The 14,104-nt window shown below is 46.5% G+C and overlaps 1 protein-coding gene across 4 annotated transcripts in view; it reads right to left on the minus strand.

Annotated features, from left to right (window-relative positions):
• Window positions 1-3,783: 3,783 nt before the first annotated feature.
• Window positions 3,784-14,104, minus strand: part of PLEKHD1 (pleckstrin homology and coiled-coil domain containing D1) — a 36,076-nt gene continuing 25,755 nt past the window's right edge. The window contains exons 7-13 of one of the 4 annotated variants that reach the window (XM_055715189.1): window positions 13,846-13,940; window positions 12,808-12,901; window positions 11,338-11,516; window positions 10,459-10,591; window positions 9,087-9,231; window positions 6,930-7,079; window positions 3,784-6,322 (exon numbers count right to left, since the gene is read on the minus strand). In XM_055715189.1, coding sequence (XP_055571164.1) covers window positions 6,162-6,322; window positions 6,930-7,079; window positions 9,087-9,231; window positions 10,459-10,591; window positions 11,338-11,516; window positions 12,808-12,901; window positions 13,846-13,940 — 957 coding nt within the window. In that variant the 3' untranslated portion in view covers window positions 3,784-6,161. Of the gene's footprint in view, window positions 6,323-6,925; window positions 7,094-9,086; window positions 9,232-10,458; window positions 10,592-11,337; window positions 11,517-12,807; window positions 12,902-13,845; window positions 13,941-14,104 lie in introns of all 4 variants that reach the window. The other 3 variants (XM_055715190.1, XR_008733048.1, XR_008733047.1) reach the window with 3 other exon arrangements.

Raw genomic sequence — 14,104 nt, forward strand, 5'->3', positions numbered from 1 at the left:
TCCTCATTTTGGAGCCCACGTTCCCCCTACATAGAGAGGAAAGCTGGCTCTGCCTACACATTGTTTCTCTCAATCTAGATAAATTCTGCATTAAACCACACCTGTTCTTTATTTGTGGGCAAGGAGAAACTACAAGAGACATTTAGGAGCAGGAGCAAAAAAAAAGTGTGTCTGGCTTCACTGCTATTCCCCACATCCCCTCATGGGTCAGAACATTTGTCTGAAGTACTGCACGCTCGATCAAAGGGGGATCTAGAGGGCTGCTGCTGCAGGCTAGAGAAGTTTCTGAACATCCAGATCAACTGAGAATTGCAGGAATTTCCAGCTTCTGCCAGTCAACCTGTAGATATCCAAAACCTTTCCAGTACCAAATACTGATTTTTGCCCCTCTGAGCAGCTGCTGCATACACACAGCTACCCGCAAAGGAGGACAACTGTAAGCCACGTCCCCACATCACCTAACTAGGCCATGCCAGTGCTAGCTCAGCTGCGTTTTCTCACTGTGTCTTGCTCAGCAGCAGTAAGCTGGGGAGAGGAAAAGGGGGCCTTAGCTGCAGACCCTTCTCTGAGCACCTGGGACTGGACTCCAGTTGGGACCCAGGGTGCTTTTTGCTTACTGAGAAATAGGACACTATTTTTTAAGCACACCAACCCACTATCAGTAGTGCTCTAGTTTTTAGTCACACCTGCTGCACTCCTACTTTTCAGTCTCATTCCTGGTAAAGTCTCCTCACCTTGTCCTCACCTGCAACAAGCATGAGTGTTGTGCTGCCAGCAGAATTAGGAAAGCAAAGGAGGAATGAACTCATTGGCTGTTCCCAAGTAAGCTGCAACCCATTCTCTCTGGCAATCTTTGCAGCAAGCCTGCTCCTCTCTTGCTACGAAAGCCACAGCATTCCCACTTTCTTGCCAAGTCATTTTAAGTCTCCTCACAGTCTCACATGCCACTGAAATGAGTGCACCTAAAAGCACAGCCTACCTCTGTCACCCAGGGTCCTTGAGTGCTTGTGAACCATCCCAAAGACGGAACTCCACCATGCGTACTGTTTTCCTGTTTGTGCCTGTGCTTTCAGCAGTGGCTCTAACGCAAGCCTCCAGCCATACTTCCATCAAGGCTGAAAGAGCCAGCACCTTTTTTGAACTGGGCTTAATCCCATTGCACCAAGTCAGTTTTCTCACACCCACCATAAACAGCTCATTTTCAAGCCCCCTAATTAAAATGGACATGCTAAAAATATTTACTTCTATTTTGCAGAGCTTAGGGGGAAAAAAAAAAGCCAACAAAAAACAGAACCCATTTTCCTCATGCCAGAGGAGCAGGGGCTGGCATCTCCTGCAGGCAGCTGCTGACATACAGAGGAAAATGGGGGCTTTCTCCTGCCCCCAGAATTAATGATGAAGAAAACAATGGTAGCAGCAGCTCTAGGACGGGACCTGTTCCTCTGCTCTTGGATGGTTTCCACAGAGAGGTTTGAGGCAGGGGTGCAGTCAAGAAGAACTCAAGGGTAAGCAGAGTTCACGTATTTTAAGCAATGCAAAGTTTGCACTTTTCATGATCATAAAATAAGAACACATGACCCTGCCGAGTTATTTATTGCAACACCTCTGAGTTAGCAAAAGGTGCCTTTGCTACCCTCACAAAGTGGCCTTTATGATTTTTCTTCCTCTGAAATGCCAGATCTGCCAACATGGGGGGGGAATAAAAAAATATGTTGGTTTCAGCAGTACAGCACGTCCTACACTTCGTACTGGTGGCCAATACAAGCAGAAAGAGCTCAGACACCTGAGTGAGTACTCGGTTGGATCTTTATCCATTTTGGCTTTGGAGTTAAACCTGCAGCAGGAAGTAAATGCTACTTAATATAGAAGAAGAGACGTGATCTCAGTGGGCAGAGAGGTACTGCAGGTTGTCAACAGAGCACACGTGGCTGCCAAGCTCATGGTCCCACCTGGCCCCGCTTATGGTGACTGTCACCCCCACAGGACACCTCTGGCCCAGCTCTCAGGTGGCTGACTACAGCCAGTTCCTCAGGCTTGGTCATTTCTCTCATTTGTGGCCATGCTCAAGCTAGGTGGATAACAAATTGTGCATGGACTAGGTGAAAAACTACAGAATTGTCCTTGCACCAAGAGCATCAGGTAGAAAATGCTAAAAATAACAGCATCCTTCACAGTCACAGCAGCACAAAGAAGCACTAAGTGTCCAGGCAAGCCCCAGGACCAGCCTGAAGCTAAACCCTGGAAAAAAAAACTTTCAGAGCACGGCCACCTTCCTGGGAGCAACTTCTTACTAGACACAACGTGAGCCATCTTCTGTCCCTCTAGCAACAACGAGTAACTGCATTGAAAAGTATTCAAAACAGACTATTTCTGTGAAAAACCAACATCTTATTTCCAGAGAGAGACCCTGTTACACTAATGTCCTAAGTGGAAAACCTCCCTACCACCTTGAGCTAAAAAAAAAAAAAAAAAGAAAAAAAAAAGCTATACTCTCTAGCTGAAAATTCTACCAGCCTCTGTCACTTGTATTCTGTGCCCAGCAGTGCATAGCACGCAACCATTTCTCCTTCGTTATTGACTTCTGACCCCGAGGGCAGTTTCCATTTCTTGTCCACTTTCCCTCGTTCAGAAGCAGCACGCGTGGAGCAGCCAGGCTGCAGCTGCCTCCCGTTCCCTGCCATTTACCTCTGTGCAGGAGCAAAGCCTTGGGGCAGCGAGCACCAGGGGAGCGCAGAAGCCCTGTCCTTCAACAGGAATCACTCTTCTACACCAGGGACTGAAGCAGCCTGGAGGCTTCGTGCAGCTTATGTAGAGGATGAAATTAACCTTTAAATTAACCTTAGCGGGAGGCACCGTTCACATTGTGAGAAGTAGGCAAGGCGACACAGAAGAGAATCAGCAGGTTCACACCTGCCAATGTCTGCAAAGGAAACCGTATTTGAAAGTGTCTCTGAAGGGGACAACAGGGAAAGTCTCGATGGGGAAGAGAAGGTCCCAGATGATAGCCAGCAGGTGGAGGTGATGGAAGAATGGCCACAATCCAGCTGTTCTGAAGCTTCTGAAGAAAAATCTTAGAGCTGCAAACCATCCTATATCTTCTCCTATCCTTGGACACAGGGAAACGATTTAGGGAACTCTCCTGAGCGGAGGGGGTTCTCATCTCGTTCCTGGTTCTCCCAGTAGGAGAAAGTGATCTAACCCAGGATTACTAGTGGAGATTATTTGAACAGAGGTAGCAACCTATCTGTAAGCCACCGTCCTGTTACTGTATTGCATTAAAAATACAGACATAACATTGAAATCAGTAAATCTGTGTCCTTCAAACAGAATAAGGAGACAGTCGCTATGGTGCATAGACGCAGCTTTGTGCTGACTCTGTCAGGGAGTTTACAGGGTAGTAGATCCCTCTGCAGGACTGGCATCTGCAGCAAGGAACCATCGATGCTCCCCGCCAGCCTGCCTTGCTGGTTACACAGAGAGCTGTTCACACAGGCTTCAGGTAAGCAAGTGGGAGATTCCTTCATTAGATTTGATACATCTTGGCTTTAACTATACACACATTTTACAAGTGGAAGTGGGTAGCAAGGGTGAAAGCATTTTTACATACAGCCAGTCCTTTTGAGAGGTGATGTTAAGCATGTAACACAACAGCTCGATGAAGCAGATGAAGTGGGCTGGCAGTAAATGAGCATGTCACAATGATTTTCCTTAATTCCTGCAGAGGCAATTTACCATCATTTCTGTCGACAGTGTATCAGGAACACACAGGAATTCACTCTAGTGTCAGCATAACTTTTATTTATTTATTGCTGTCAATATGCATGGTAAAGGAAGAACCTGATGCGGCTACCTCCTGAGTACAATACTTCTGTAAAGTCTGATATTGTGGCTTTTGGTGGTAATAGATCAAAGGTGCTGCATTCACAAGCCACAGGGTGATTTTCCTAAATGCCTGAATTACAGATATGCTCCCTGGCTGTCCTTTCTTCTGTTCCTTCCAGCATCACATAATATAGACCTTGTAACTGGAAAACAGCCAGACATGATGTGAGGACAGTGTAAGGCGGAAAAACAGCTCTGTATTGCTTTCTTACAGCTTTTCAGTCTTGTAGGAGCAATAATTCATTTGTGGCTTTCTAGGACGCAAGCACATGGGGAAAATACATAGAAGGATCAGGCATGCTAAGGAGGGATGCAAATTTTCTTTTTCTGTTGCATCACCTGTCATCACAAAAATGTCAGCCTTCAGTGCTGGACCCTCCCATTGCCCAGTAGAAAGATACTGGCCAGTAACTGCCTGAAATGAAAAATACAGGCTGTGCCTTTGGTGCTTTTCCTCTGATCACACCAGAGTGACTCTGTCCTAGACCATCACACCCTCCCAGTACGCTCCTCCACCCAGCATCAACATTTCTTCTCTGGCTGGCAAGCCAAGGCTCTCTTCCCAGCCTCATCCCTGACTTCTCCCTAGAAACAGCACTGAATTGGTAGGGAATGACTTCAGTGGCCAGAAGCCAAAGCCTGGGACTAAGCAGTGTCACAGTCTGTGTGGAACAAGTAAGCAGGACTCTTATCTCTTATTATGGACTTACTATGTATGTCACCGGACATACATAATACTAGGGGTACTGATGAGAGGTACACCCCTGAAAACCCCGGTAAATCTGTGCTTCAGACCCCCTGAGCCTTAACTGTACCTCTGCTGCTAACTTCATTCATCTTTGTATTGTTTATTCCTTTGTTTCCCAATTCATACCACGGGGATAACAGCATCACTCTGAGTGTGCTGGTCATGCTCTGCCAGCACCAGGCAGTGCTGTTACTATGGAGTGGGTAGTTACTATAGAGTGGGTAATTATTAGCCAGCTGCTTGCTTAAAATTGGTGGGAGAGGATGCAAAGCTTCCACAACAAAGAGATTCCTCTCCTGAAACATACAGGGTGACCACACACAGAGCAAATCCTCCCCTGCAATAAACACATGGTAAGAAGCTGGGAGGGGACAAAGGCAACCCGAAACCCACCTCTGAATAAGCTGTCCACAGCACCTCTCCCAGTCCAGCCTTGATTTGCCAGAGGTCCCACTCTGGCCAAGATAGCCTGTACTGGTAGAAAGCAGTACAAAGCCTTGGATACAGGCTATTCTCTGCAGCACATAGAGAGATGACCACATTCACAGCCTTGACAGCTTACTGCTGATAATGTCTAATTCTCCAAGTGGTAGGGGGTTTTGCTGCTGGAAACTCACCCACCTGCCCTCCAGCTTGCTTTATGGAGGTGATGAGGAAGCTGTCAGAGCCAAGTCAAAGGCTCCTCCATACTGAATCTGCGTATAGATAACACCTTCTGCAGCACGTAGCTCTGTTCCTCCCAGCAATGACACAGCCAGATGCCCCAATACAAAAAATGTGCAAAGGTGGCCCCAGGGCATTCTGCCCACAGTCAGCACAATGCAGCCCTCCCTCCAGCTTGCACTGATGCCACTGAATTACCTATAAGCTCTTCTCTGCACATGACCCTCCTTGGAGCCAAACCCACAGCATCCTCAGGTTGTCTTCACCTTCTGTTGCTACTGTTTACTTGAAATGATGTAGCATCAAGAGGTTGCTTTGTGTTTCATATTATTGTCTGTGCTTGGGAGGCTGGGACTGCTCTGGTCTTCAGGAAATGTGCCAGGAAACACATCCCACCGAAGCACTGACTGACTGGGGTGGGCAGCAAAACATTTCCTAGAAGAGGTCAGGCAGAACAGGGTAAACTGTGCCCAGTTGGGGAGGTTACACTAGCTGGAGCAAAGTGGGATAAAGGGCTTTCTCAGAAGCACTTGTGTTTGGCAGACAGACTACACAGGAAAGGAAAGGAAAGGTGCTTCCTAAGCTACTGTCTGTGGTTCACTTTAACACCGACTGTGGCATCTTGGCAAAACGTGGCTTAACATAAGCAGCTGAAGCAAACAGATCTGGAGTGATCAGTAGAGAAGGTCTGCCAGGCTACAGGGAGCATCCAAACAAAAGCAAAGCCATTGAGGGAGTTGCCTATACACAGCTTTCCCCCACTTTCCCTATCAAAGGGCAAATCTCCCTTATGACCCTAGAGCCCGATGGCATAACTTTTGCGGAGCTGAATGGCAAGTTGAGATCAGAAGTCCCCTCCCAACAAGAGTCACTTTTCATCACCCGAAGCAGAATCCTTTTGTGACCTCATGATCTGATAGAGAGTTTCCCTGAAGTGCTGGTCCCGGCTTAGTCTTTTGGCTGCTTCTTTCAGTTCCTCAATGTTTTCAGCTTCTGCATGTGAGAAGATGAAGGAGTGGGACTGCTTCACTGAAAAAAAGAGCAGCACAGAAAGGTCAGCATCCTTTGTCAGGGACACAAACTGAAGAAGCTTCACTAGAGCACACAAGCCACGCGATCAACATGACTGAGAGCTTGGCGAGGGATGAGCTAACCATTGCACTCTAACAGCTTCACCTTACTGTTTTCAGAGGAGGAAAATGCTGACAGCATGGAAACACTTTTTTTTTTTTCCTTTACAGGTGCCTCTGATTTAAGGTTCTATGTAGAACCTGATCTAACCTTGCAGGTAGCCACTCCAAGCACTGGATTGGATTGAGCAATGTCCAGGTGTCCCTTCCAACACCACTCAGTCTGTAACTAAGCATTCAGATGAAGTCAGCTTTGAGCATGTTTTTTTAGGGGCCTGGAACCATCACATCAGTTAACTTTCAACATACATGAAGAGACAGGCAACCAGTATGCAGACTCAGTGCCTGCTCTCTGGGTAAGGAAGCTCCACGTTTCTCTGTAGCTCCATTCTGCCATTAGGGAGTATGAAATACGCAACAAATTTGCAGACCTTACTGCTCTGTCAGCCCCATCTGCACGTGTTTGCTACTGCAGGATATAGAACAAGAAGCTGACAGATACCTACAGTCATTCCATGAAGCACTGGTTCTCCGGCGGTGGAAGCGGCAGCTCTTTATGCGACGAGTGGCAGCCTTGTGGATGTACACAGAGTTCTTCATGATCACGGGCATCTTGGCCTCTAGTTCGGCATTGCGGATGCACTCTTCAAAGAACTCTGAGAAGACACCACTGTGAGCAGTGATGGGAGAGTCACTTCAAGCAATGAGCCAGTCACAAGGGACTGCACTCGCTGAGCCAGGTAATGACATTCAACACCTCCCTAGATCCTCATGAAGAACGATCCATGAAGCTCCCGAGTATCATCAGAATGAACAAGTTCAAAGTGACAAAAGTCTCTAGGCCCCAACAAATGCGTGCTCAAATTATAGAAAGAACTGCAACTATCCATTCACCATCAACCATTCCTACAACTGCTTATGATTCAGCTGCCAAAAGCCTCTGATATTATGATAAAACTTATCAACTCTCTTGCAGCAGAAGGGTCTGAAGCCTTACTTATTGCACTTTCTTTGAGGGACTCCTAAAACCAGTCAAGTCTAACTGTGGAAAGGGAGGCACTGGCAGCACTGGCACAGGCACACACCCAGGCCATAGATGGCCAGGGGGTTCTAAGAGTATAGTAAATACTAGCACGATCATATACACACATACATTACAGGGTCCATGCAAAGCCCTGCATCCAAACTCTGACAACTATTCTGTCCCGGTCTGCCACATGAGCTGCTTTTCCTTGCTCATTTCCCCATAAGAGGTCTAACCAGCGTATCTTCTGCCATTCCAGTCTTGCTGTCCTCCTGCCTGCCACTGGTCCCTTGCTGTTCAGAGGGCTCATGTGCCCCAGCTCTTACATGAAAGGGCAGGGCAGAGCTTCAGGAGTCACGTGGAAGGGCTGAGGCAATCTGTGCTGGGACTGACACTAAAGGAAACAGTGCTTCCCTCACTTTCTCCAGTGTTTTGCTTGTCAATACATTTTTGATCTTTTGAAGAAAACATACCCCAAAATCTAAGATTGGAAATGAGTGCCAGGAGAAATTCAGTGCCAGAGGTTACTCACTTATGCCCTGTGCAGGTAGCTCAGCTCTGGTTGAAAGCCGAGCTTAACATAGCCACCTTAGCTCTGTTTTCTTACCATGGCTCTGAGCCAGCAGGATGAAGTTCAGAATCATGCCCTTTTCTCTCAGTTTAGAAGTCTGATATAGAAACTACTGAATAATACTTATTTTATTTACATATATAAATATATATTTATCATTTATATATATAAACTATGTATACATGTGTTTATACTTGAATATGTAACAGTGCTCAGAATGCTGCAGGACTTTTTTAAGCTTTTCTATATTGGCCCAATACATCCACCTGTCACTGAAATGAAGCCTTAACTGTACAGATACAGCGTCTTCACAACAGCTTCCCACTGCACTATACTTGAGGATGGAAAACAAGCAAGATACTTCACAAAGTTTAAGCTGCTAATGTAAGTTCCCAAACATGAGAAGTCAGATGCTAGGGCAATGCCTCATCTCCTAAATAAAATTTAAAAAAAAGAAAAAAAAAAAAAAAGAAAAAGGGCAAGCGCAGGAACAGAGATAAGCTGTGAAGAATCCGAGTCTTACACCTGGCCTGCAGACTGCAGTTGTCTCAGCACAACAGTGCTGGGCTGATGCAGTGATTCACCTCTGAGTAAGGATCCAAACTTCACCTCCTGGGTCACCTACCAGCACGTTGCTACAGCAACCACAGTCCCCCTTAAACTGATGATATTCTTGTAACCAAGGCTGAAAAAATACTGTCTTGAGGGGAGTCAGAGGACTTTTTATAACTCAGACCTAGTCAGTCTTTACAGCTCTGCCACAGCTCCCCTGTCTGACATTTTGGAAAGCATTTGGTCATGTCTGACCAAACACCTAGGTTTGTCTTCCACCCAACAGGGAAGGCTGGGATAATTTTGCTCTCCTTTGAGGGCAGAATACCAGATGCCTGCATCGTACATTCTGGCTCCTCAAAAGAGAGGTGTGGTCAAGGTACAAGGAGTTGGGAGAGCACATTACATGCAGGCTTTGCTAATTTGGGAACTTCTTTTTGTGTCTGGGAGAATGGATAGAAGTATTTCCTCTCTCAGACCTTGCTCATCAGTAAGGGGGATGGATAACTGACTTACTTCTCAAGTTACTGACATCTGCTTTCATCTTCTCCTCTTTCTCCTTGTTGCAATCCAGAGAACTCAAGCCTTGCTCCAAGCTCTGCAATGCTTCCTCAGCTTCTCTCAGTCTCTTCTCCAGATCCATGCGCACCTTCACCTCAGCCTGAGGAAAAGAATAAGCATTGCTGGAAACCAGCTTGCATCTCAAAAACCATCCTGCTAACTCACAAGACCTGTGAGGGACCCACCAAGCAGATGAAAATGAAAAGAGGAAAGTAAGGAAAACCAACAGAAATATTATAAGACAACATAAAAGTTGTTCCTCATGTCTTCAGACAGAATAAATAAAATAAGTCCAGCTTATTTTAGTAATTCTCCTTTTCTCTGACTTTCATTTTCACAGCTTCCCTCTCATTGTATGAACCATGTGGAATCAGAGATGGCATTTCAACACATGAATTTGTGCTTATGCAGCTACTTCCAGCTGAGCAGGAACAGGACATCTTTCCAGCTGAGATGGATTTGAAATAAAGGCAGTCAATTCCAGCAAAGGGGCATACAGTACTCAGTTTCAGAAACAAAACACAAGAAAAGTTAGAAATATAGGAGAATATCAGTAGTAGCTTAGCAAATGAGAATAACTAGTACAGATTAGGTCAATGTAGCTTTAGTTTGGCCAAGTAGAAGGTTACAGGATAAGAAAATCTTGGAGGTGCAGGAAAAAGAAGAATTGGAGTATTTTTTGGATAAAATATTTGTAGAAAGAGGTTGAATGTCAAGCAGCCAATAGTAAGCATAACCTTTACATCATTTGGCTTAAAATAAAATAGCATACTTTGTCTGATTACCTTTGTGTCGATTAAGATATCTTCCATTACTGGGATGACAAAGGAGGGCTGGTACCTCATCTGCATTCCTCTGCTTTTGAACCCAAGTTCATGCAGAGGTTCCTGAAGATTTACAACCCTTAAGATTGATTCTGTGAGCATAAGTAAGGAGGGAAGATTTCTGCTCAGTTCTGCAATAACCACATTAGCATTTCTTTGGAATAATCTTTGCTCTTCATTGTGTCTACTTTCCTCTTATACTCTTTTCCCTGCTCCCTCAATCTTTAGATGTTGCTTTCACAGTAGCATATGAAAAGGCTTTTACTGAATGGGTTAATCAGGCCTCAGAGTGAGAAAATAAATAGTTGTGCTACACAGATGCAACACAGCAACTTCACACTTTACACACACACATGACGTGAAGCATAGCAAGTGAAGATTTACGACCACAAAATGAGAAGAAAATAAAAGCAAGTCTCCCTCTTGTTAGGGGATGAGCTGAAAAGGAAAATGAGAGAAGTCTGGGCCCAGGGACAGCACTAGGTGACATACGCAGGGGTTACCTTGAGGTCTCTCTCAGTCTGCTGCTTCTCTGCCGTCAGCTCCGAGAGCGAGTTCTGCAGCGCTTGTGACTGGGCAGAGTAAAATTCCCGCTCCTCCTCCAGTGCTCGGGACCGCTCCTCATTCTCCTTCATCCTGGTGCACAGCAAAGGAAGACAACCATCCCCACCCCACACAACCCACAGGAAGGAAGGGGCTCAGTATCGTGCTGGGGCTGGCTTAACTCCCTGGCTGCCCTCGGCGAAGACGCGCTAACAGGAGCACCGTCTGCGTGTCACTTCAGTAACACAGGCATTACTGGAGAGAGCCAGGTGAACAGTTCTCAAATGGAACATTCTCAACCCCTAGGTAAGGTCCAGGAGCACCAAACACTTCTTATGGACAAGTCCCTGACCATGAAATGGAATCAGGTGCCTAAGTCCCGATTTGAAAGGAGCAGACCCAAGCAGCAGCAAGGAGTTTGGCTGCCCTGCATCAGTCTGTCCCTTCTGAAGTGTTTATAAGCTGGCCTCCTGCCATGGAACCAGATAAGCTTCCAGACAGGTCTTGTGTGGGCAACAAAAAAGCAAGTCAGCAGATAGTCATGTTATTTGGCACCACTAAGCCTGAGCAGGGCAGAAGCATCCTCTTCCCTTTACCACGCCCAAGGATGGAAATTATAAAGGATCTTGCCACTCTGCAGTTCTCAGGATAAACACAGGAACAGTTTTGAGGTGATCCTAATTTTAAGCCTGGAAATATTTAGCCATACCCTTTCTGATTGCCTCCCACCTGTGAGGGGGGAAACTACCTCTTTTCCTACCATCCTTTTCACAGTGGATCACATCTTGTCCCACATCCCTTTCTCTGACACCACTGTAAGAGCCCCTGCCCCATTTCACCTTTTCTCTGCCAGGAGTTTCTCCTCCAGAAGTTGCTGCATCTTCTCTTCAATCTGTTGCAGGCTGCAGTGCAGTCCCTGGATGGGACTTTGCTCCTTGCTGGGGCTGGTTGGAGGTGGGAGCTGGCTCTCATTTTCTTCCAGCATCTCCAGCATTTGCTGCTTTTCCTGAGAGAGCTCCTTGAAGAAGGGCAGAGATTATGAGTATCAGCCAAATCTAACATTTCTGCTCCTGTTCCTGCCTGGGTCCTCCCTATTGAGTCCCTCCATCCTTACATCCACATGCCTCATTCAGGTTAAAACCAGGAATATCTGGTTTTTATTTTGTACCTGCCCCATGAGGAGCAAATCTCCACCCCAGCCTTTGCTATGCAAGGGGGTGAAAACCCGCAGGCTAGTAAGGACTCAGCTCAGGGGCTGGAGCATCGTGCTTCCCTAGTGCATTGCTGATGCAGGCAGCTTCCCTGCCTTCCATCCTTGCCTTGCTCCTCAGTGTGAACTAGAGGCACCCCCTCTGCGGTGCATCCAGCTGCGGGGCAATAAGACATATCGTGCTGTTTTCTGTTAAGTGTCGCATCTGGTGTGCAACTAGGGCATGAATGGTCTTTCCCCAGCTTTCCAGCTCCTTCTTTGTACCCATCACCGTGGGCATGAGGAAAGCTCAAAGGAATATCAGCAACAGACTTTTGGACAAACTTGCAGTGGCTGACATGAACATTAAGGATGACATCGAGGCTTCAAAAAGCCAGCTGTGTGGAAATTTCACAAACAATATACATTTAGAAAAGCCACTTTCCACCAAACCACCAGAGTGATATCAAGTAAAGAAAGGGTTTAATACATCAACACTCCATTTCCTCAGTTCCCATGTGGTACATGATTCCCTGGGAACCATGCTCCCTTCTGTGAACAATGAATGCTGCTCCGGTTTCCACCAGGACTCAAGGAGTTGCAGCTAAAAAAAAAATAATCAGGAAGCTATCACAGACTTATAGCCATGTTGGCTGGAAGGACCCTCTGGCAGGCTCTAGTCCAGCCTCCTGTTGTCTGGCTGGTCTGTCAACACAGCAAGATATGGTCAGCTGTGGCTTTCTGCAGTTGAGTTATGAAAAACTTCCCAGATGGAGGTTCCTCTGACTCTCCCACTCCCCGCCTACCTGTCTGGTGAAAAATCTCTCCCTAGTGATCAATCTGAGCTTCCCAAACTGCCGCTTGTGGTTGTTGTCCTACATCACGTCACCTGGTACTGCTGAGAAAACGTTGGTTCTGCTGGGTTCCGTATCACTCCTAGTCCTTTTCTGGAGGGGATTTTGGCCTTTGTTTCAGCTACCGAATGAACTTATTCATCTGCACAGGACTTAACTCTGGCAGTAGCGGATCTTAGATGCATTCCACAGGACAGCACTGCTTTCAGCCCTGTCAGTTCTCATGGATCGCTCCCAAAATGCTGTCACTCAGAGTGGTCACTCACCTCTAGGGTTTTCTGTAAAGACTGTGTCAGGCTTCGCAACTCTTTCTTTTCTTCCTCCACTCCTTTAAGGGAGCGGGCTGTGATCTCTAGCTCCCTAAAGAAGCAAAAAGGGTGATAGCTATTGCAGGGGAACACTATCCCCACAGACCGCACTCAGACCGTGCAGGCTGTGGATGCCTTAGCGCAGGACCTGTGACCAGTGGTTAGTACTGGCAGCCCTGGAGAGTCAAGAGCTTGCCAGGAAGCATCACGCCTTGAACACACTACGGACGTCCAGGAACTTAACTGTGCCGCCTAATCAAGAAACCAAACCCAACAGTTAGTGCACTTCTCTAGCAAGGGCAGGGCCACAGTTGCAACTGGAAGAGCCCAGACAGGGGAGTCATATCTAAGCAGATGTAGGTCTATGAAAACAAAAATGGCTTGCAAAATCCCACTGGATTTTCTGAGATGTTATTTAGGGAGAGAGAAAGAAAAGGAAAGAAAAAAAAAAAAGACAACGACAATAGTAAAACATGCCCTTTCATCACACAGAGCAAAGCACTTGGATCCTTCCCTTTCTGAACACTTTTGCTGTTCATATTTCACATAGTGTAACTCTTAAAATGACAAAATTATTCTCCATGAGACAACATCATCCACCCAGTATCATTCAGCTGACGGTGGAAAACCAGATTCACATGTCTGGAGCCCACATAGCTGGTCAAACTAATTTTCTCTCTGAAATCCTCTAGCACCTGTCCATTGTCGTGCTACTGTAACTGATCTGGGGTTCGCTCACATTCCAGCCCTTTGAAAATGAAGTTGCTAAAGCCCTGAATACAAGATAAAATAAGCTGTATTCTGCTTCTCGCACAAGTGATAGCAAATGCAGGTAAACATACCTCAGCTGTTCCTGTTTTGGTCAATATAGCCATTTATCTCCCTCCTACACGCACAAAATAGGTGGATTTTGCAAACTGTGGATTTTCCACCACCATAGCTGCCTGGCATAGGAGTTTGCAGCCTTTCCCTGCCCTGCACAGCTTGCTGCCTTACCGTTTGATCTGCTCCTGCTCCAGCCGCAGCTCCCGTACCACCTCTTCAAACTGGTGCTTCTCTGCTTCCAAGACCTGGTTCAGACGCTCAAGTTCCTGGGCCAAAAGAGAAGACAGGAATGTACTCTGCTGACACAGGCTTCCCTGTTAACAGTGCCTGGGACTTTTAACCTGAGCTTCCACCACACTTTTGTCCAGGGGCAATTAGGAGGGTCTGAAGGGTGTCTGTGGATTTCCAGATATCCAGAAGTACCAGCCAG

Source organism: Falco cherrug, chromosome 7 (genome assembly GCF_023634085.1).
Source record: "Falco cherrug isolate bFalChe1 chromosome 7, bFalChe1.pri, whole genome shotgun sequence".
Lineage (NCBI taxonomy): Eukaryota > Metazoa > Chordata > Aves > Falconiformes > Falconidae > Falco > Falco cherrug.